A 24,397-nucleotide genomic window follows, 5' to 3' on the forward strand; every position below is an offset into this window, starting at 1 on the left:
ACCAGGATGCTGCCTGGGATGTAGTATGTCAGAGAAACTGGATAACCTTGGCTTATTTTCTTTGGAGCTAAGGGGGTTGAAGGGGGACCTGATAGAGGTGTACAGGAGTATGAGTGTCATGGACAAGATGACAAAAAGGATCTATTTTCCTTAGTTGAAGACTTGATAACAAGGGAGCTTACTTTTAAGTCAGCATCTTGCCTGAAGACAGCACCCCTGGTAATGCAGCACTCCCTCATCCTGCGCTGAAGTGTTAACTTAGACTTTACGCTCAGATCTCTGGAGTGAGACTACAATCCACATCCTACTGTTTCAGAAGCAACAGCATTACCACCAAGCATACAGCTACCTGAACCAAATCTAACAATTTGGGTTTCAGTTGTACTTCTTTTAGCTTATATGGTCAACATTCTCAATCCCTATTCTCAGCAAGGTGACAGCTTCCAAGGCAATGTGACTCAGAAGATCAGTGCTACAGTTTCACTGGCCCTCACTTCCAATGGGTACATCATTTTGCACCGTCACTTATTTATCTTCAATCATTAAGTCATACAATTCAGCATAAGTAACTTCCTACTTTACATCACCATTTCCTTTACCAACATCAAGATTCTTTGGGACACAAACTAGTATCAGCCTTGAGATTATGTCCTCTGGTCCTAGACTCTTCCACAAACTTTCCATATCTAGCTAAAAATCACAACACCAGGTTATAGTCCAACAGGTTTAATCGGAAGCACACTAGCTTTTGGAGCGTCACTCTTTAATCAGGTGATATCACCTGATGAAGGAATGACGCTTCGAAAGCTAGTGTGCTTCCGATTAAACCTGTTGGACTATAACCTGGTGTTGTGATTTTTAACTTGTACACCCCAGTCCAACACCAGCATCTTCAAATCACGAATTCATATCTACTCCATGAAGCCCCCTAAGAATCCTGTATATTTCAATTAGCTCATTTCTCATTCTTCTCAACCTCTCTTCATAAGAAAATTTCTCCATATCTGGGATCAACTCAGCGAACCGTCTCTGGATTGCCTCCAACATTAGTATATCTTTCCTCATGTAATGGGATCAGAACTGTTTATCATTTTCTAGCTGTGCCCTAACCAGTGCTTTGTATAGTTTTAGCAAGATTTTAATACTCCATTCCTTTGAAATGGAGGACAACATTCTATTTGCCTTCCCTGTCAGGCTGCATGTTAACTTTGTGATTTACGTAGGAGGATTCCAGATCTGCTCCAGTTATCTCCAGTTACCTTCAATAATATTCAGCTTCACGATTCTTCCAATCATTGGGCATAACCTTATATTTTCCACATTATACTTTTCCTCTGCTTTTGCCCAACTACCTAACCTGTCTATCCCTCTCTGCAGACTGAGTCATCCCCACCACTTGACTTCCCATCTAGACTTGTATCATCCATAGACTTGGCTACAGTATATTCACGTGCCTCAAGTCAATATATATCATAAATGATTGTGGCCCCAACACCGATCCCTGTTGCATTCTATTTACAGGTTGCCATCCTAAAAATGCCCCTCTTATCCCAACTCTCTGACCTCTACTAACTATCTAATCCTCTATTCATGCTAATATACTACCTCTAACATCATGAGCTCTTATTTTAAGCTCCCTACGTAAAGTAAAAAGCGGACTCACCATAGCCCTACCTGATCATGGGGCTGCTCTCTCAAATGTTGGTGCTTTACCCTGGAGGGTCAACACAGCTTAGACGAGGGGAGAGGTTGAGAAGTAACCTCAGCCAGTGCAGTAATTGAACCCACCATTTTGGCATCAATCTACATTGCAAATCAGCCATCCATCCAACTGAGGTAACCTGCTCCTTCATACCTTGTCAATTCAAATTCAAATATATATCTACAGCTTCCCCTTTATCTATCCTGTTTGTTAGCCCCTCAAAGAGCTGCAATACATTTGTCAGGCATGAGTTCCCCTTCATAAAGCCTTGCTGATGCGGTTTGATTTCTAAATACTCTTATTCCAACCTTTACAATAGCCTTTAACATTTTTGCTTTGTCTCCTTCCTTTTTTAATAGGAGTGTTACATTGATAGTTTTGCAATCCTCTTGAACTTTTTCCAAATCTGAGGATTCAGGGAAGATTACTAGCAGTGCAGCCACTATCTCTGTACCTATTTCTTTAATATCCAGTCCAGGGGATTTATTAGCATTTAGTCCCATTAGTTCCCCTGGAACATTTTCATTATTGAAATTATACTATTTACTTTTCTCCAATTTTTGCCTTTTGATTATAGGCTGCATCCCTGGTTGGATCAATGACAATATTGCTCAAGGAAGCTGTGAATTCTTCTTCATAGCTAGTTCTGGCAATTTGACCTTCCTAATCTACATGAAGATTAAAGCTATTCATGATTAATGTTGCTTTTTTGCATGCACTTAATATCTCCTGATTTATTCTCTATTCGCATATTTTGATAGAAAATTTTGGAAAGGTGATTAAGCTCCTGTGATAGATTACCAGTACAACTGTTCAGTGTGGAGCTCAGCTGTGCTGAGTCAGGCAATCTCTTTTACAAATGTGTTACATTTGAACTTGGTGGCTTTGGGCTGAGGCTAGGAAATTCCATTGTAATCTGATTCCTTATTACTGTTCAGTGCTAAAAAGTGCATGTTTATATAAGTTGGGTTAGGATGCAATCACTTTTTTGTTCATACACTAAAATCTATCACATAAATGATGCACCACAGTTTCACTGGGAAGAAATGAAATTTTGTTACATGTTGAAAAATCATTAAATTTTATCAATAGAAAATACCATATATTGGAGTAAGCTATGCAAACTGTTCACACAGTATAGCGTACAAATACTTTACAAATGTTCCTGATTTCTCTCTCGAAATTTCGAGCAAAACTACATTTTATGGTTGACAGCATAATGTTTTGATGGGGTTTCTGCACAGGCTCAACAAGAGCAAAGTGGCTTGTTTCACTTACATCAAATTTCATGTACAGGAAGAGAAATTGACATTAAAAAGCCAAGGATCAAACACCATAATTACACTGCCGGCAAAAAGATTGGCAGTTTGCAACATCAGACTAAAATGCAAGACCTGTACAACAGAAAGTACAGCAATACAATCCACTAGGGGACAGCAAATATCAATACACCACAAGCATTGATGTTTTGTTTTTCATATGTGGTTTTTGTAGCTACAAGTTAGTGCAGGTGACAATAAAGCAAACTCTGGATCAGCATCAATGAACTGACATCAGTTAGAGCAGGACATGTGTTTAGAAGGACTATGTAGCAATCCCAACCCAGAAGCATCAAGTTCACAGCTACTTTAAATTTTTATACCTCTACCTCATTTTAAGGAGCAGGGACCAGCAACCTCCCAACCCTCAAACCATAAATATATCTGGGATGTATCTGATCCCATTTTCTCCACAGCACAGCTGTTCACATTCATCCCTGGTGACGTGGACCAGCAGCAGGGCAATGGGATTCTTCAACATTGCTGCCTTCCCCAGCTGCAGGGTGCTAGTGAGTATACCGCGATTGCTTTACGAGTCCCCTATCACACCATCCTGCAGAGTTTGTCAAAGAAATGGCTTTCATTCTATCAATATTCAAATTGTGAGAGACCATCAATACTACATCCTGAAGTTATGTGCCTAATATCCTGGAAGCTGCCATGACTCTTACACAACAGGCAACTCTCAGTTTCACATCTCCTTCCCAGGTTTGAAAGTCACTACCCCTCCAAACACATTCCATGACACCTTCATTAAGTTCTTAAACTGGCACAGAATGAAAATACAATGCTTTTTACACTTTCACTGGGGCCTTAGTGAAATAGACCACAGACCTGCATAAGATGAGGTTTTAATGCCAAGATCATTCTGGAGCAGCCTTGCAGTGTAGCCTAGAAAGGATGTGCACATTATTATGGCATGCTGTGCCCTTCACAATCAAAGCTGACACAGAAGAGGTAGAGAGAACTAGGGAGAATGTCCTGAATGCAGGCAAAAATAGGAAATTAATAACAAACTTCTGAGGATGAAGATCAGGCTGAGGATAATGACATTGACCAAGGCTGCCACCCAAGGCAGCATCATAGAGCATAAGAAGCCAGAGTTATCTGCTTTCAGGTTAAACAAACTGAGTGTGGAATCTGTTTAAGATTAAGATTATGCTGCTTATATAGCAAGTATACCATCCTCAGAGTAAAGAAAGTGAAGGTCAGAGTAAATGCACTATTATCCATCCAATCAGATAACATCTTTCATATGATCTCATTTTCAAGTATCTACACTTTGCTGCTTTTGCCTAATGATCAATAGAGCACATAGTCAGTGAGAGAACACATGAACATCGCATGTCTCCAATGCTCCCTGGCTCTTAAGGCTTAAGTCGATTTCATAATGCTGTGAATTAAGGTCTCTCATGAAGAACATCTGGTTGGCAGGAGTCCCACTTCAGCATCTCTGACTACTGATGCTCTGAAGTAAATGGTTTGTGAGAGGTGAACAATGCTCAACCTGTATGATGCTATTCGTACACTTCCTGATGAAGGGCTCCGGCCCGAAATGTCGATTCTCCTGCTCCTTGGATGCTGCCTGACCTGCTGTGCTTTTCCAGCAACACACTCTTTACTCTGATCTCCAGCATCTGCAGACCTTTCTTTCTCATAGAAACATGGAAACTGAAACACAGGAAGAGTGGGCAACTAACCTTCCATGCCTGCACCGCCATTTGATAGGATCATGGTTGATCATCCAATTCCTGCCCTTCCCCCCTAAGAATTATATCAACCTCCTCTGAAAACATTTAATGCTTTTACATTTACAACTGTGTTCTCCTCATCTCAGTCTTAAATGGCCTACTATTCTTCCTGAGACTGTGATCCCTGATTCTGGGCTCCTGTGTCTACTCCGTCTAGTCCTGTTTGAATTTTATAGGTTTGTTGGAGATTCTACTCCCCCACCCACCCAGTGTAGTCCGATCGAAGCTCTGTACAATTGTGGCAAAACATCTCTGCTTATATACTCAAATCCTCATGCGATGAAGGCCAACATACTATTTGCCTTATTCACCCCTTGCTGTACCTGCATGCTTACTTTCTACAACTGGTTTACAAGGACATCCAGATCTTATTACAGCTCCCCCTTTCCCAATAATCTGCCTTCCTGTTTTTGCTAAAGTGAATAGCCTCACGTTTATTCACATTATACTTCATCAGCCATGCACTTGTCAATGAGACAGAGATATACAGCATGAAAACAGACCTGTCAGTCCAACGTGTCCATGCCAACCAGATATTAGATTAGATTAGATTACTTACAGTGTGGAAACAGGCCCTTCGGCCCAACAAGTCCACACCGACCCGCCGAAGCGCAACCCACCCAGACCCATTTCCCTACATTTACCCTTTCACCTAACACTACAGGCAATTTAGCATGGCCAATTCATCTAACCTGCACATTTTTAGACTGTGGGAGGAAACTGGAGCACCTGGAGGAAGTCCACGCAGACATGTAGAGAATGTGCAAACTCCACACAGTCAGTTGCCTAAATAAATCTAGTCCCATTTGCCAGCATTTGGCCCATATCCCTCTAACCTTTCCCATTCATATACCCATCCAAATGCCTTCCAGCATTTACAGTTGTGTTTCTTTTAGTGACTCTGCCAAATCCTGTCAAACAATGAGGCAACAACACTGTGCCACCTGCTATCATATGTTCCTCTTCTTCCTGTCTCCCACTATGTCTAGGTGTCGCTGGCCTGATCTCTGCAATGGGGTGGATAAAGCCTGCACTGTAGTTGGCCTTCTTGGTGTAGAAGACTGGTTAGCTATCCCTGAGTGCAATAGGGCCTAGAAGGGTCAGAACTTCTGGGAACCTTCTGTATAGCTGCAGACTAACCTTTCTTAGCTTAGACTTCTGGATTGTGACAGGCCAGAAGAATTGAAGGGATCAAGCTCTTCTAAAGTGCCCTCACTGACCTCTTGGATCAACAATAATGCTGGATGACAATGAGATAGCGATGGAGTGAAGATCAATATGCAGATCTGGCAGACTCTGAGCGTGCTGCTACACCAAAGCAACACCGTGGCAGTGAAACAGGTCAACACTGCAGATAAGTACTGTGGACCCCTACTGCAGTACCATTGTTCTAGAAAAGTGGCAGAGATAAACCAGGGAACTACAGACCAGTGAGTCTAACAATAGTAGTAGGAGAGCTATGGGAAGAAATTCTGACAAACAGAAATAATTTCCACTTGGAGAAGCAAAGAGGACTTTATCAGAAGGAGGTTATGTCGAGCAGACTTGGTTGAATTTTCAGGCTTGATTGAATACATGTATGAGGGTAGTGAATTTGATACAGTCCAGAGAATATTTGCCAGGATGTTATTGGGCTGGAGCAATTCAGCCATGAACAATACCTAGAGAAATGGGATCATTTTTCTTAGAGCAGAAAAGGCAAAGAGAGAGGTGATTGAGTGTACAAAATTAAGAAGGACGCAGGCAGGGTAGGTAGGAAGAAACTTTCTCCCTTAATACAGGGATCAATAACCAGGACTACATATAATTAAAGTAAAGAGCAGCAGATATAGAGTAGATTTTCATCCAGAAGGTGGTGGGTATCTGAAACTTCCCATCTGAAAGGCTGGTAGAAAGGAAACAAGATTTAAATAGTATTTAGATAATCAAGTGAAATTCCATAGCATACAAGGCCAAGGGCCAACTGTTTCATAATGGAACTAGAGTAGGTAGGTTTTGTTAACTGGTTAGATCATAATGGGCCGGCCTCTTTCCATACAGCATAACTGTATGGCTCTTTAAGATGTCCCAAGTGCACAAGTAGGAAGTCCAGGAGACAGGAAGGATTGGTTCGTAGCTTGGGAGGCTGAGGTGGGCGAGAGCCATTGAGCAGAGATGGTGCATGCAATAGTCCAGGATACTTAATGTGTGCAGCAGAGAGTGAGTGGTGGCCTGGACTGAGTGGAGTGGAGAGGAGAGGAGAGAGCCAGTGTGAGGTTGAGAGCGCATGACAGGGAACAAATGAAATAGCAGACAGAAGATGGTAGCTCTTAGCCATGCATTAGTGTAGCATATTATCAACCAGCCTCACTGAGGTGGTTGCAGTCATTGATATCATATCCATACCTTCCTGCAGTAGTCAGCTGGAAAACAAAAGATTGCTGTCATCTCTACTATCCTGTCCACGAACAAGTCCTGGTCCCTGTCTGCAAAGCAAGCTTTTCTTTCTGTGCTAGGGGCGAGGGGCAGTCCTGACTTGCAACATCTCGATGAGCAGCTGAAATTTAAAAATGGCACCACTAAAATGGCATGAACACCAGATGTTACTGGTAATGGTAAGCATGTTGGTGTCTCTTGGCATGTGATTGCACAGAAAGGGTATCAAAGAGCCTGGTTGTATGATCAATGAGGTGAAGAGCAGAAGATTACCTAAGAGGAGACATTCTGGTCCATATCAAACTGGGTTTAATGAATCTCACTCGACAAACCATGCTAACTGAAAATCTGTCCATTATGTCTGGGCAGCTATTTAAGGCTGCTCTTGAATTCAAACAAGTGTGGAGACATAAAACTTTACTGTCTATTTACATCAACAAAATGTTGTGTTTTACAGTTGTCATTAATACAGTCTACAGTATACACCGCCGACTGCCAAAATAAACTTCATAGCCAGTCCCTGCCTATTGCCATTTCCAGGTCACTGATTTCATCTGTTGTTATCCCGGAATAAATTCTGGTAACTACATGAAGGGTTTCAGTCAATATCCCATTATAAATCAGCTGGAACAGATGGCCTTCCTCCCAGGTCGATGGCATTGGTTCTAAGTAATTGGAAAATATGGGATTGTTTACTAGTTTGGGAGGATGAAGTGGGCGAGAGCCTTTTTGAGTGGAGATGACGCATGAAGTGGTCCTGAAGACAATTGCATGCGTCATATACAAGTGACCGGACATTCTGCCAAATCAAGAAAATCTTTTCAATTTAAAACAGCCTAGGCAGACTGCTGCATCATAATTCAACGACTGAAAAGAGAGAGCTAGTGTGATTTTTGGATCCTCTGTGAGAGGCAGATGAGCTGGGACCCAATTGCATGTCTGTTATTATAATACTTTGGTGATTTTAATCAGATGCTTCTAGTCTTTAGAAATTTGATATGCATTAAATACATACAATAAATGTATGATGTGTTTGTGCGTCTTTTCATTGCTAAAAAGGAACAAATACTACCATACCAGAACTGTCATTACCAGTTGAGATTCTTGGTTCAGATCTTCGGGTTAGTCTCAATGCCCATATATTGATGAAGCAACCTCTACCTCAGCAATGCATTACTGACCTGGCCCAGTTTGCTGAGGTGCAACCATTTAAATGGCTTTGAAAGACTGCCTGAACTGTCCCTGTGATTTGCCAGCCTGGCTATAGCTTGCACCATTCTGCAACACACACACTTTTATCATGTAATTTGAAGACACTTTGAGAGTCTGAGTTCAAGACTGTTCAAGGAAAAGCCAAAGTCAAGAACTTGCTTTAAGTTTGGATTTCAAAGTAACATTACATTAAATATTACTAGACATGGTAATCATTGATATACCAGGTTCTGACTTGCAGTTACATTATGATTGGCAAACCTATCTTCCTTGTGTATTAATGCTGTCAAGACACACAAACATTCTGGCGTATCTAGCACTGCCCACCTTGCTATCCATGCTTCAGGGTCCTGAATCCCTTATATAACACCCCTCCCTGGACTATTTTCCCTTTGTTATTAACAATGGAATAACATTGCTTTATATTCTCAAATGAGTTAATTATAGATTACTCCTTTTCACAAGATGTACTCTTTATTTTGTCGTTATCTCACCCACCCACCATTTGTCAATCTCTGTTGCTCACTGAATCCACATGTTCAGCTGTTAAACAGAAGGTTGGTAGTTCTGAGATTGCCCAGGGACAACAACTATATTATTTAGGGACATCAGTTGAAGGTAAAGGGGGAAGTTTAAAGTAGCTGAATAGGGCAAGTTCTTTTACACAGAAGGTTGTAAGCGCCTGAAATATACTACCAGAGGTGGTGGTGGGAGCAGATACAAGAGCAACATTTAAAAGGCATCTTGATCTGTATACGATTGTGAAGGGAATATTCTCAGTGCACCACCCCCTCCGCCCCCCCCCCCCCCACCCCCGAGTCTTTAACCTGCTTCATCAGTGTCAATAGGTGGGTAATGAAAGCTTATGGGCAGGTGTAAAAACACTTGGGATAAAGTTTATGATCTTGCTTGTTTGCTGCAGGCTTCCATTAAGTCAGATTATGGTTACACTTCAACAAAAGTTTATTTCTTATACGCTCTGACATATTAGTAAAGAACAATCAGTTTCTCACTCATTGCACACAGCTACCTTCCCCCCCCCAGCCCCACCCCCGTCCCCTTTGTCTCACCGCCCCCTCGATTCACAACCTCATTCCTGATTAAGGGCTTTTGCCTGAAACATCGATTCTCCTACTCCTCAGATGCTGCCTGACCTGCTGTGCTTTTCCAGCACCACACTCGACAGTTTTCTTATCTGTCTAGTCATTTCCATGTTCTCACTCTGAAGTGTTTTAACTCTTGTCACATTATGCTATTTACGTTCAGTGATGTGCAGCTCCATGATATTGCTGCAAGGTTGTTCCAGGGCCTTGAAGCCCTCACACAACAGCCTTGAGAGATCCATGACAACATGTGCAACCTCCAGAGCAACCATGGTAGAGAATGAGAGTCTTTGAAAAACTAACTAGAGTGTCTAATTAATGACACCACAAATGACACCGAATGCAGTGTCTGTCATATTTTAATTCCCTGCCAAATATAATACATGAATTCATTTTTCGGTAAATTCACTGATAGTCCAGCATCATTTCCAAAGGATAGATCAGCCAAAACAGGAGTGATCAGTAAACTGGCATTATGGTGAAACTCAGCCCTTGCACCAAAAGCTCTAACCACATTAAAAAAATGAGTAGATTCTATATTTGGCACTGAATGCCTCCATCATTTACATGCAGACAGATTTCAAAATTAAATTTATAGGATCAACAAATGTAATGGCTAAAATAAAAATCTAGCTTAAATGGCAACCATATAACCACTATAAATTGTTGTGAAAACCCATCTGTTTAATTAACGTACATCAAGGAAGGAAATCAGCCAATCTTACCGGTTCTAGTTGATACATGACTCCAAATCCATGGTAATATAGTTGCCTCTTAGCTGTCCTCTAGACACTTAGGGATAGGCAATAAATGCTAGCCAGTAACTCTCATGTTCCGTAAATGAATCAAAAACAGTATAAATCTACGTTAACTTATATTTGTCATAAATTTGCCAAACAGGACTAACCTACTTTAGGAACAAGGTAAAAGGGTAGGCCACTTAGCCCCTTGAGCCTGCTCCATCATTCAGTGAGATAATGGCTGATCTGATCCTAACTTCAACTCTACATTCCTGCACATCCCGATAATCTTTCACCCCCTTGACAATTAAAGATCAATACATCTCTTAAAAATATTTAAAGATGCTGCACTACTGCCTTTTGAGGAATGGACTCTTGGAGATAAATTTTTCCTAATTTCTGTCTTAAATGGATGACCCCATATTTTTAGTCAGTTCTCCCACAAGACGAAAAATCCTTTTGACTCCACCTGATCAAGTCCCCTCATGATATAATGTGCTTCAATGAATTAACTTCCAACTCTTCTAAATACTAGAGGATAATAGCTGAGTATGCCGAGCCTTTTCTCATAAGGCAATCATTCACTTCAAGTATTGATCCAGGACACCTTCTCTGAAGTATTCCAATCATATTAATATTCTTCCTTGTTAACAGTGACTAGTACAGTAAACTACAGACACAGTCACTGTATAACTAAATCATAACCTCCCTAGTCTTGCACTAATTCCTCTCACAATGAAACACAATGTTCTATTTGCTTTTCTGATTACTTACTGACCCTGCATAATAACCTTCTGAGATTCATGTACTAGGACACCCATACCTTGCTGTATCTCAGAGGTCTGAAACCTCTCATCATTTAGATCATATGCTTTTTTATTCTTTCTGCCAAAGTGAATGATTTCACACTGTCTCACATTATAATCCATTTGCCAGATCTTTGACCATTCACTTAATCTATCTATATTGCTCTGTAGGCTCCTCTACACAACATCTTTGCTTACCAATTTGGTGTCATCAGAAAATTTAACCACCATACTTTTGATCCTTTCATCCAAATTATTGACATAAATTGTAATGAGTTGAATTCCTATTGCCAACTCCTGTGGTACACCACTCATGACATCCTGCTAGTCTGAAGATGACTCATTTATTCCTACTCTCTGCCAATCTTCTATCTATTCCAATATATTACTCTTTACACCATAAGCATTTCTTTTGCTCAATACCTTTGATGTGACACCTTTTCACAAGCTCCCATTATTTCTTCCTTGATACCCTGTCCTATAAAATGGCTTCTATTAGCAGGCCTATATACAATAATCTCAAGTGACCTTTTACATTTACCATTCCTCACCTCTAATATCCTGGTTTCCATAATGTAGGTCCTCCATCTCGACTTGGCAAATATCTTCCTTTTAAAAAAGCTTCTCCTCTACCATTTCCTAACCTCTTCTCCTACTGAATACTGCATGCCCTTCAAGACTCAGGTCCCAATACAAGTCATTCTACACCCACCTAATCGGTAATGCGACTAGATCATACTTACCCAATTTGTACTACTACCTCCTCTGCTTTGTTTGAATGCTATGTGGATTCAAATACAGTGCCATCTGTAAGTATGCCAGTATGTATTTGTTGTATAGTAGTTTACTACCAATGATAAAACACATTGAGGACCCTAAATCCCAATTATTGATTTGTTAGCTCAAAGCCAGACCTTGGGCCTTTGAAACTGAGTAACAATCATACACAGATGCCACATCATATACTGACACAAAAATAGCTAATGAAATAAAATAGTAGTTGTGGAAAAGGTGTGGTAGATCATACAGCTGACATGCTGAACATTAACTTACTCATTCTAAAACTGCTTCTCTTTTCATCTAATCTAAAAAGGGTTCGACAGGAACAGCTTCACAAATATCTGCAAAAGGACATGTGCACAATTCTTGTGACAACTCCCAAATATGGAGCTTCAAAACTGATAGAATTACTAATATCTTTCGCCAACATCTTGAACTCGGTCTTTCAATGCAAGAACATTAAACGTTACATATTCAATTCATGACATGCAGTATTAAATAAGAAATCCCTCTTACCAGAAATCAAGTCACACATTCAGGTCAGTATAAATGACAAGTAGACTTGTTTAAAACACTGCTAGCTGTCAATTTAACTGGATTAAGTTGAGATACATTCTTCCCTAAAAAAATTCACTTCAATTACTGGACTTGCTGACGTTGGGGATTGCCTGTGGTGTTCTCTGAATGAATATTTAATGGCAGTGTTATCTACAATTAGATTTTCCAGCTACACTATTTACAGATTACATCTCAAATGTTTTCTCTACAAAAATAAACACTGAATAAATACAGTGACTATCTGCAAACAGGTCGAAAGATCTCTGTGCCATGCTTTAGGCATCACGGCATAAGTTGTGTCCAGAGGAGGTTCACTAGTTTGATCCTGGGTATGGAGGGACAGTTATGCAGAGAGTTTTAGTAGACTGTGCATGTAATCTTTTGAATTCATAAGAATGATAGACAATCTTATTGAAACATACAAGATTCTTTGGGGAGTTGAGATGATAGTTGCAGAGAGGTTGCCTCCACTTGTGGGAGAGTCCAGGACTAGAAGGCATAAACTTAGAGTAAGGGGACCGAAGTCTTCTCTAGGCATAGAAGGGATCACCATTGATTTACTGAAAATCAAGTTACTCCCTCAAGACATTTAAGACTTAAAAGAAATTCCTCCTCATCTTTCTGTAGAATCCTTTACCACAGAGGCAGTCAAGGCTATTAAGTATATTCAAGGCTGAGACTGATGAACAAGAGGATGAATGGTTATGGGAAAAGACAGGGAAGTGGAGACGAGGGTGGTCAGATCAGCCTCAGTCTTACTGAATGGTAGGGCAGACTCAATAGACTGAATAAACTTATTCTGATTCTGTGCAACACATCAAATGGTAATTTGAAACTGTGTTCTTTAATGTCATGAAAAAGGATCAATGACATTTTGAATTTAGTGATTCAACTCTGAAATGGCTAGTTAACTTACAAATTTATTTACAAGTTTGCACTTGTCAGGTAAAAGTTTATGAATCAGAATGATTACATTAATCTACAGAAAACATAAATGAATTCACTGATATTTGAGTTTGTTTTAACAATTCTTTGCTTGTTTAGTTTCGAAGGATGCTTCAATTAACGATTCAATTCATGCAAAAGAGTTTAAAATGATACAGATAAACAAACATATTTTCGAAAAAAATACCTGTGATTGGCTCAATTCCATCCACAATGCTGCTTGTAAAAATTGGAAAATAAAAGTCATGCTTCATACAACTTAATAGTTCTAGCAGCTCCTAATGTTTGACTTGGCTACTTTTTGCTAAATAAATTTTTAATTATAACTGAAAGTTGTCTGGATATTTAATTTCAGATTTCCACTCTCAATTCAAATCTCTTGCATTCATGGCATTTTCTGAAACATTTTCCAAATTCCAAATCACATGCATTGGACAGCAGTCTTCTCTAGGCATAGAAAGGGGTCACCACAGATTTTAGTGAAAATTAAATTACTCATTTAGGACAGACACCCAAAAGAATTTCTTACCTAAAGAGGTAAGAATGAGGAAAAACAAAAGTCAATTAAAAAATGAACATTTCTTAAGTCACTGACATACCATTGCTGTACATTTAAATTAATAGAAACATTTAAGATACCCCAATAACAAACTTGAAAATCTAGTTCATGTTAACTCCTTAATAATAATAATATCATGGCATTTTACTGAAAGTGGCAGAGAATCAAAAGTGAATTTATATTTTCAGACAATTAAAATAGTTATTCCCAAATAACATAATTGTTTCATAAAGAGGACATCAATGCTAATCTAGCCATGTAACAAGATAATGCCCAAGAGAGTGGATTACTGATAAAAGAAACAAATCCTCACTCATTTTTAAAGCCTTGCTTGCTTTTTTAAAATCATAGCGTACCTCCAGAAGTAATTTTATGTTGATCAGCACAAGATCAATTCAAGAGAGAAGTGTAATCAAGCTTGAAACCAGCAGGAAATTATTAAAATGTTCTGATATATAAAACTGTATGAAGTTGCCAGCTTCCTTTTATTTGATTGTTCCATTTGACACCCAGTTAAGTCTATGCTGAAACAGTTGTTCCATGCCAGGGCTGGATTTTGGTCAGATGGGATATTGGGGTGCAGCACAGAGATTTTAAAAAGCTCCAGATGATCTATAATAAAGCCATTATGTGTTATTGCAGTAAGCCCAGTTACCTTTCAGAATGGATTACCTATATGCTCTGAAACAGCTCTGCTTAACTAATTTTTTTTAAGAATTGAGGCCAAGATGGAATTCTTGTTTCTGATCATTATTCAATATGCCCTGCTGTAACATGGACATAAGATTGTCTTGGACTCAGCCGACCCCCTTAAGTCATGAGATGAATACTAATATACAATGCTTTCATTCAGGCATAGGAACAGAACTACATTTAACCCCCTCATGGCTGTTATATCACTTAATGAGATTGTGGCTAATTTGTGACCTAACTCCATTTGTCTTATATGTCTTAATTTCTTTGACTAGCAAAATCTATCAATCTTTTGTTTTTAAATTAAGAATTGATCTGTCTTCAATTGTGATTTGAAAAAACGAGTTGCCATGTTCCACCACCCTTTCTGTGTGGAGGCATTTCACAATTTCAGTCTCAAGTGATACCTCTAATTTTTAGGCTCTTGCCCTGAACCTAGACATTCCAACCCTTAACATCTTTAAAACTTTAATCAAATTGTCTCTCATTTTTCTAAATTATATTGAAAGCAATCCTACTTTGTTTAATCACCTTTGTTCTTGGAATCCAGGTATCATTTCAGTAACTCTTATGTTGTGCTTCCTCAAAAGTCAATATCTGCTTCCTGAAACATGAACCCCAGAACTGAACAGTAGTTGTGTTATGGTCAGTTAACTGAGGTATTAAGGCTAACCACGTATAAGGATATGTTTGTTAACCTATGTCAATACATCCTGTACAGTGGTAAAAATTGACAAAAAGGCAAATTCAAACATTTTGGGATTAGTAATCTCTATTTCATATCAATGTATTAAAGGCATTGTAATAATGTTCTCAATCTAAAAACCCAAAATGAAATCATCATTTTAGAATGAAATCTTCCTAGAATTGGGGTGAAGGCAATTTACGATATTGCCAAAATAATTTATAGAGCAAACTTAACAAAATATGGTCTAACACTTTCTTCTTAATCAGGAATTTTGTATTTAGTAACTCAACAGTGAATAAATGTTAATTGTCAAATCAGTTAATAATTTCATTTGGTAGATTACAGTGAAAAATTTGCAACACAATCAAAGAAACTTCTCAGCAAATATCCATTAAGAACAGGAGGACTTAAACACAGGTTCCAACATTGAAGGAAAACATTTTAAAGAATATAAAATTATATGTCTCAAACAGTTGCATAGGTAGAATGACAGGCAGTTCTCAGAGACATATGAATATCATAAAAAATATAGCATATTAAGTAGCTTTGAGTTTCCTTCAGAACCTGCTGGATTTGATCTATTTATAGAACAGCTCCTAAAACTGGAATGCAAATAAAGTGGATTCAGCTGCAAACATTCTGCAATTTCATAGAAACCATAATATCTTCTCATAGAAACAGAGAAAAAGGACTGATCTGCCATTCAAGAATCAAAACCATTCTAATTATTTAAGAAGGGTTCACTGATCGGCAGTGTGGTTGCTAGGAAATGGTGATTATTTTGTTCAAAATTTTCTCCATTGCCAAAATAATTGCTTAAGCTTAAACGTTGAGCACTGTTACCTGGAGACTGGAACAGTTGTAGTTCATAAAAATTATACACCATGGGCTAAATTATGCTACCTGTTCTCTTATAAATTTCAAAATGTTTCTGACAAACGCTCAAGCCATTACATTGAGATAAAAGGTATTAAATGAAGCTTGTATGAAACAGAGACAGATGCATCAGGTTCAGTAAAATACCTATTTTGGCAAAGAGATGCATAACTACAAAGAGGAGACAAAATATTTCACAACACCGGAACATACAGATCATACCACTGCAGAATTAACCATGATAAAGATAAACTCCCAACAATATTTTTTTTTATATAAGGGATATATTTTGGATAGGATTATCTTTTGATCAGGGGAAAATTAATGGACTCTAGGATTCCTTACCTTGAGAAAGCATCATCAAGACCATCGTCCTCTTCCTGCAAAGAACAGCGAGAAATCTTGTTAACCTGTGCTATCATTAACTAATGTATCATAGAATTATCTGATTGATTACATAAAGATCTCACAGATCTATTTTTCCAGATGTCAGGCTGAGATTTAACAACCACTTCTTCCATTGCATGCCAAGTTGCAATATTAAACACACTCAAAAAACACCCAATACTGAAAATTGACCAACACGTTTAACTTACCAACCTGACTACCCTCATGGTGTTACTACAGGCAAATTAGCATCCTTACATTCAGAAATACTTCTGTGATGGCAACCCATGGCTTTATTTTATTTAAAAGCTTTATTGAGTTAAACTGCCTCATAGATTCAAGCCATGTCCATCAAATAAGTTCTTCAAACCAGTGTTGTCACCCAGTTTCTGGCAGATATTTCAACTTGTTATTCTTACATCCACCTCACAATTTCAATTAAATGTGCCTTCAACTTATGGAAAACACAGAAATACTAGAGATAAAAATCACACAACACCAGGTTACAGTCCAACAGGTTTATTTGGAAGCACTAGCTTTCGGACTGCTGCTCCTTCATCAGGGGACAATCACCTAATGAGGTAGCAGCGCTCTGAATGCTAGTGCTTCCAAATAAATCTGTTGGACTACAACCTGGCGTTGTGTGATTTTTAACTTTGTACACCCCAGTCCAACAGCAGCATCCCCAAATCATACTAGAGATAGACAGTGAATAAGAATCTAGGTAAAGGAATCTTGTTTGAAAATTACACTCATATTATGCAGCAGTATACAAGTCATTAAAGGTGGCAGGACAGGTAGAGAGAGCTGTCAATAATGCATCTAGCATTCTAGGCTTCATAAATAGAGATTTAGAGTACAAGAGTAAGGAGATTTTGATTAACTTACACAGGATACTGGTTGAACCTCAAATGGAACATTATTTAAGTTATGGGTGACACATTATAGGTAGAATGTGAATGCACTGGCAGCATGCAAGTTTATCAGCATGACTTCAGAGATAAGACACTTCAGCTACAAGGACAGATGGGAGAATTTTGAACTGTTTTTCTTGATGAGGAGAACCCAAAGAGAAGATGTGATAGCTGTTTGCAAAATTATGAGGGATCTGGACAGAGTGAATTGGTTGAAATTGTTCCCACTTGAGAACAACTCAAGAACCATAGTAGTGCATTTACAAAAACAAATTTTGGCTTGAAATGAAAGTGAATGCACATTCAACCAATCAGATCTTTTTTTTTTTAATTTGGTTGAATCAAATAAAGCAAGGCAGAAAGGGCCCGGATGACTGAAGAGGTACCAACATTACGTTCCTCAGCCATGTGAGAACAGAATCCTGCCTCTTAATGAAACATCCACATCATACCAACCAGGCAAGTACCACTCCTCATGGATGTAAGTTTGCTCGCTGAGCTGGAAGGTTTGTTTTCAGACATTTCATCCCCATACTAGGTAACATCAGTGAGCCTTGGGATGAAGCACTGGTGTTTTGGCCCACTTTTTATTTATGTGTTTAGGTTTCCTTGAGTTGGTGATGTCATTCCCGGTGGTAACATCATGTCCTGTGATGTCATTTCCTGTTCTTTTTCTCAGGGGGTGATAAATGGGATCCAAGTCAGTGTGTATGTTGATAGAGTTCCAGTTGGAGTTTCATGCCTCTAGGAATTCTTGCACGTATTTCTGTTTGGCTTATCCTGGGATGGATGTGGTATCCTTCCTCATCTGTATGCAAGAATAATATGAGAGTGGGTCATGCCTTTTTGTGGCTCGTTGATGTTCATGTATCATGGTAGCTAGTGTTTTGCCTGTTTGTCCAATGTAATGTTTGTTACAGCTCTTGCAAGGTATTTTGTAAATGACATTAGTTTTGCTTGTTATCTGTATCTTTCAAGTTCATTAGCTGCTACTTCAATGTGTTGGTGGATTTGTGGGCTACCATGATGCCAAGAAGTCTGAATAGTCTGGCAGTCATTTCCAAGATGTCTTTGATGTAGGGGAGAGTGGCTAGGGTTTCTGGACAAGTTTTGTCTGCTTGTTTGAGTTTGTTGCTTAGAAATTGGTGAGTGTTCTAACCCACAAACAGAGCTGCATTAGAACAGTATTTCAACAAGCCACCACAAACTGCAGCACAGAAACACTATGCAGAGCAGAGGAAAATCACCTATACAGTGTATTCAAAAAGAATGGGTACCCAATGAACACAGCCTGCTGATTTCCCAGCAACAAACCCAAACAGGCAGACAAAACACATCCAGAAAACCTAGCCACTCTTCCCTACATCAAACACATCTCAGAAATGACTGCCAGATTACTCAGACCTCTTGGCATCATAGTAGCCCACAAACCCATCGACACACTAAAACAGCAGCTAATGAACTTGAAAGATCCTATACAGATAACGAGCAAAACTAATGTCATTTACAAAATACATTGCAAGAACTGTAACGAACACTACATTGGACAAACAGGCAGAAAACTAGCCACCAGGATACATGAACATCAATTAGCCACAAGAAGACATGACCCACTCTCACTAGTATCCTTACATACAGATGAGAAAGACACTATTTCGACTGGGACAACACATCCATTCTAGGACAAGCCAAACAGAGACACATGAAAGAATTCCTAGAAGCATGGCATTCCAACCGGAACTCTATCAACAAACACATTGACTTGGATCCTATTTACCACCCCCTGAGAAGAACAGGAAATTACATCACCAAAGTAAATTATGACACCAACCCAAGGAAACCTAAACGCATTAATAAAAATTGGGTCATACCACCAGTGCTTCATCCAGAGGCTCACCGAGGATGTTATCTAGTATGGTGATGAAACGTTTGAAAACGAACCTTCCAGCTCAGCGAGCAAACCTGCATCCAGATTCTCAAACTGAACTACAAATCTTCTGAAAACACACTATCACTCCTTATTCCACAGAAATTCTCACAGGTGTGCAGGCTATCCATTGAACAGCGCATTTAATCACAGGCTGTAATGCCTTTTGTCTCGTCTTTCAGCTCTTCCAGAATGTCCACCACCTCCACAGAGAGGCAGTTGCCTCCCCAAAATCTACCTCCTCAACTTGTGCACCCACCACCTGACTAGATACAGACACCTCGATGAGAACATTAGTATTAGAAACTGCAGGACCACAATCTGGTGACCTCCTCACTGAGACAGCTCCGCAGCTAGCCAAGGACAGACTGGCAGGGAGCAGGCACTGGCTCAGCCCCAGGCAGGAGAGAACCCAGTGGTTTTGGCAATGGCAGTAAATGGCCCTCAATGTGCAGAAGCTGAGCTGTGCAGTCAATCATGTAATCATCTGAATCAACAGAACAGTTGGTGGCTGCCAGAGAGAACCAGGTCCAAGGCTGCGCCGGATTTGCTGGAGAGGCTCAAATACCTGCACTCCATTACCCCACGAGAAAGTGAGGACTGCAGATGCTGGAGATCAGAGTCGAGAGTGTGGTGCTGGAAAAGCACAGCAGGTCAGGCAGCATCCGAGAAGCAGGAGAATTGAAGAAGGGCTTATGCCCAAAATGTTGATTCTCCTGCTCCTTGGATGCTGCCTGACTTGCTGTGTTTTTCCAGCACCAAACTCTCGACTCTGATCTCCAGCCAATAGTCCCGAGGACTGAAGGTATGGCAATAGGGAGAATGGTGAGCCTGGCATTCATTCTATTTGCATCTGGTAATGAGACCCTTGGCAAGGGCAGTCCATAAACTAGCTCCCTGGGGTCACCCAACCAAACCTCCAGGGCCAACAGGCTCAACTGCTGAGCAAACACTTTCCACCCCAGGTGCAGAACCTGGAGTATGCTAAGTCATAGCATGAGAATGAGAGGAAGAAGAAAGCATATTGAATGCGCTTTCGTGGCCTGGGTGATAATGCAATGCACATTTGATATGTTTCAATACATTGCACTGTAGGTTTGCTCACTGAGCTGGAAGGTTCATTTCCAGACGTTTTGTTACCCTACATCTTCAGTGGGCCTCAGGCAAAGCAATGCTGAAATTTCCTGCTTTCTATTTATGTGTTTGGGTTTCTTTGGGTTGTTGATGTCATTTCCTGAGGTGAAGTCACTTCCTATTCCTTTTCTCAGGGGGTGGTAGATGGGATCTAATTTGATGTGTTTGTTGATAGAGTTCCGGTTGAAATTCCATGCTTCTAGGAATTCTCGTGCGTGTCTTTGTTTTGCTTGTCCTAGGATGGATGTGTTGTCCCAGTCGACAGTTGTCCTCATCCGTATGGGAGGATACTAGTGAGAGAGGGTCATGTCTTTTTGTGGCTAGTTGGGGTTCATGTATCCTGGTGGCTAGTTTTCTGCCTGTTTGTCTAATGTAGTGTTTGATACAGTTCTTGCAAGATATTTTGTAAATGACATTAATTTTGCTCATTGTCTGCATAGGGTCTTTCAAATTCATTAGCTGCTGGTTTAGTGTGTTGGTGGGCTACCATGGTCCCAAGAGGTCTGAGTAGTCGGACAGTCATTTTCGAGATGTGTTTGATGTAGGGGAGAGTGGCTCGGGTTTCTGGATGTGTTTTGTTTGTTTGTTTGGGTTTGTTGCGGAGAAAGCGGCGGACTGTGTTCATTGGGTACCCATTCTTTTTGAATACACTGTATAGGTGATTTTCCTCTGCTCTGCGAAGTTCCTCTGTGCTGCAGCGTGTGTTGGCTCATTGAATAATGTTCTGATGCAGCTTCATTTGTGGGTATTGGGGCGATTGCTTCTGTAGTTCAATATTTGGCCTGTATGTGTTGTTTTCCTGTAGACACTGGTTTGAAGTTCCCCACTGGCTGTTTGCTCTACTGTGTCACCTAGGAATGGCAGTTTGTTGTTGTTTTCCTTCTCTTTAGTTTATTTTATGCCAGGATGATGGTCTTGAAGGTTTCCTCTAACTTGTTTCATTTAGTGACGACAAAGGTATCATCCACGTAGTGGATCCAAAGTTTGGTTTGGATAGTTGGCAGAGCTGTTTGTTCAAGTCTCTGCATTACTGCCTCTGCTAAGAGCCCTGATATTAGAGATGCCATGGGTGTTCCATTGCACTATTTAGGGCTTAGACATGGTCAGGTCTGTATGTGGTCTGAATATAACCACATCAGCATGATGGCTCACTCCATGGCAACACAGAATGTAATGTGAATGAAAATATGTGGTGAGAGCATTTTGCAGCATCTGGAACCAGTGTTGCTGACATCTTTGACCCTCATCCTTACAATATCCCTATTCTTTTCCAGCCTTGGTCCAATAATGTTGATGTAAATGAGTTGATCAGCAATATCTGTGACAGAGAGACGCACATCAAACAGAGAGGCAATGCTTAGGATTGTCACATATCAGGGGCCCTGCAGGTCTGGGTCCATACAATGCATGGGTCTATGCTTAATGTGATTTCCCTTTCAAAGTGCTAACATCGCTGGATCTTGCAGATCCCTCTCAGAAGTTGAGTCACACAACTCTGAGTGAGACCCCAGCCACTTTCTTCCCGACTGAACATTTTCAATTCAAGCATGATAGAAGGTGACAGCAAGTGGTCCTTAGCCAGAGGTTTGCAGCTTCCACCTCTATGTATCAGTGAGCCCCCAAATATCAAAAAGCCCATCATGGTAGACTTTCCTGTAAGCCCCTTAAGGCTTTGTGCCTCTCCAGGAACTCAACCAACCTCAATCAGCCTGTACCTGCTCATCTGCCCCCCACTTCCCCTGGCATATGAAGTGATCATACCAGGATTGGTCATACACTGTTCACCCAGAGTGTTCCTGATGGTGAACCAACTACTTTCCCAAATGGCCCCTTTCCCATCCTTGTTTTACTATATAGCCTTCTCACAGATACTGAAGCCATTTCAAAGGAATAGTTTGTCAAGTTTCCTACCGATGTCACTGGCTTCTTATGTACCCCAACATTTTTTCTTTAGTACCTATGGACAGACCCAATGCACTAACCATGGTCCACTGCCTTGAGCAACTGAAACTGGACAGCCCTGGATACAATGTGCCTCAGAGTCCTGTTTGTGGCTGTACAACTCCCCAGCCATGTTAGCTCACTTCCAGACAGGCAACTATGGAGCCACAGGACCCTGACTCACTTCCTGTGCTGCGGAAGCATGGACCCCTGACCTAAGACGCTGATTGGATGCATAACCAGAATCAATCCCCTGGACTGGTACTCAATGCTGTACTTGACTCACTGAGCCAGGATCCACCATGGGCTTCACTGGGGCAAGGTATGGATGATGTGAGTATGCATGCTGGCACTAAGTGAGTCCAGCTGTCCACACTCTGAGCTGGGTGCGCAAACTGTCCCTGCTGCAGACATTTAATGCTATTCGTAACAGGCTCTGCAAGGTAAGTCTGTAATTTTAGAATGCACTGCTGGAGTTTTAGAGAAATGATGGGTTGTGAAATGCCAGATGATAACGTCCATAGTTGCGGGGTGCATGCAACTGGTACCTGGGAATTGTGCTCTCAGATATTATTTGGTCGTACACAACATGAAGGCCATTTGAAGCAAGTGGTGAGCTGAATTCACCAGGTACATGCTCTGATTTCCATATCACATTTTCTTGCTCGTTTGGCGTGTTTGATATGATAGGAAGCTGAATATTAATCAGATGAGTTGGGCCAAAAACAAGGCAGGTAATAAGCTATAATCCCCTCTGACTTGTTAACTTGTCACTTTATCATGAGAAAAGGATGATTCTTCTTGGAAAAAAAAGAATAAAAGATGGAGAGATGGTCTCAACACAGAGATCAGTCTCGCCAGAATTCTTGTATAATTCAGCCACAAATCTCACCTTAGCCTTTATCGCTTAGGCCCCTATTAGATTCCGCTCTTTGAGTCTATAAAGAGAGACAAAATATTTGTTCAAAGTCTCAGCCACTTCCTTGCTCATTATATTTCTCGTCTATGTTTACTTATACTAACTCCATGTACACTTAGACATCTAAAAACTCAGAACTGATTGGACAGATAGAAACTCAAATGAATGGGTTACACTAGAAGTACAGGTTCACGAGTCAAAATGGTTGCTAGGTTGAAGCGAAGAACCGACAGTCGTTTCAGGAAATAATTAAACAGAAAAATCAAGACTAGAAACAGAAGAGGAACGAGATAATGTAGATGGATGGATAATATTGAGATATCAATTTAGAGAGACTTGAAGAAAGCCAAAAAAAAGCAAGATGTTGCCACTAGTCTCATCAAGATTATGACGACAAATGGATATTGCTATCAATAATTAATTGCTGACTTTTCAAATCATCCCAATGATCAAGCTTTCTGTTCTTTCCAGCGACATTGTAAATATCGTCCTTTAATTTAATACTACTCTTAATATTTCCAGAGATTTTTTTTATTCTTCAAAGGAATGTGCATTCTGGAATACACCAAACTAGTTCTTTAAATTTATATCATTGTTCACCTACAATCATACTTTAAAATCAGATTTCCTAATCTGCTTCAGCCAACTTAACCTACTTACCTCAATAATTAGCTTTGTTTAAATACAAGTCCTTAACTGCAATAATCAATTTATTTTGCACAGTAAAATAATTTTATGGAAAGGTCTTCACAAATAATTTAATTTATTTATGGTATAATATCAGCATATTGTTCAATATCTTCACAACTGGTTTTAGTGACTAAACAAACAAAGACAAGGTTAAAGACAGTATCCATATGCTTAAAATTCTCATTAAAAGTCTGAACTACAGCTGGATACATTGTACCTCAAGGTTACACTGCATGAGAGAGTAGCTTCTAATCTTACTTAATTTGACATTGCCACAATGTGATTTTGATCTGATAAAGCCTCATCCTGCTTCAACCCTTTCAAATAAAGAACTGCAC

General features: G+C 40.0%; 1 protein-coding gene across 4 annotated transcripts in view; it reads right to left on the minus strand.

Moving 5' to 3' along the window:
* LOC122543767 (low density lipoprotein receptor adapter protein 1-like) overlaps window positions 1-24,397 on the minus strand; it is a 110,825-nt gene that overhangs the window by 6,272 nt on the left and 80,156 nt on the right. The window contains exons 8-10 of one of the 4 annotated variants that reach the window (XR_006310132.2): window positions 23,343-23,388; window positions 16,493-16,527; window positions 13,519-13,547 (exon numbers count right to left, since the gene is read on the minus strand). Coding sequence is in view for 3 of the 4 variants with exons in the window: in XM_043682523.2 (XP_043538458.1) it covers window positions 13,519-13,547; window positions 16,493-16,527 (64 nt within the window). In the remaining variant the exon portion in view is untranslated. The remainder of the gene's footprint in view (window positions 1-13,518; window positions 13,548-16,492; window positions 16,528-23,342; window positions 23,389-24,397) is intronic. The other 3 variants (XM_043682523.2, XM_043682545.2, XM_043682530.2) reach the window with 3 other exon arrangements.

The sequence above is a fragment of the Chiloscyllium plagiosum genome, unplaced genomic scaffold (assembly GCF_037043375.1).
Source record: "Chiloscyllium plagiosum isolate Xiang-an unplaced genomic scaffold, Cpla_swu_hap1 HiC_scaffold_3, whole genome shotgun sequence".
In the NCBI taxonomy this organism is placed as follows: Eukaryota; Metazoa; Chordata; class Chondrichthyes; order Orectolobiformes; family Hemiscylliidae; genus Chiloscyllium; species Chiloscyllium plagiosum.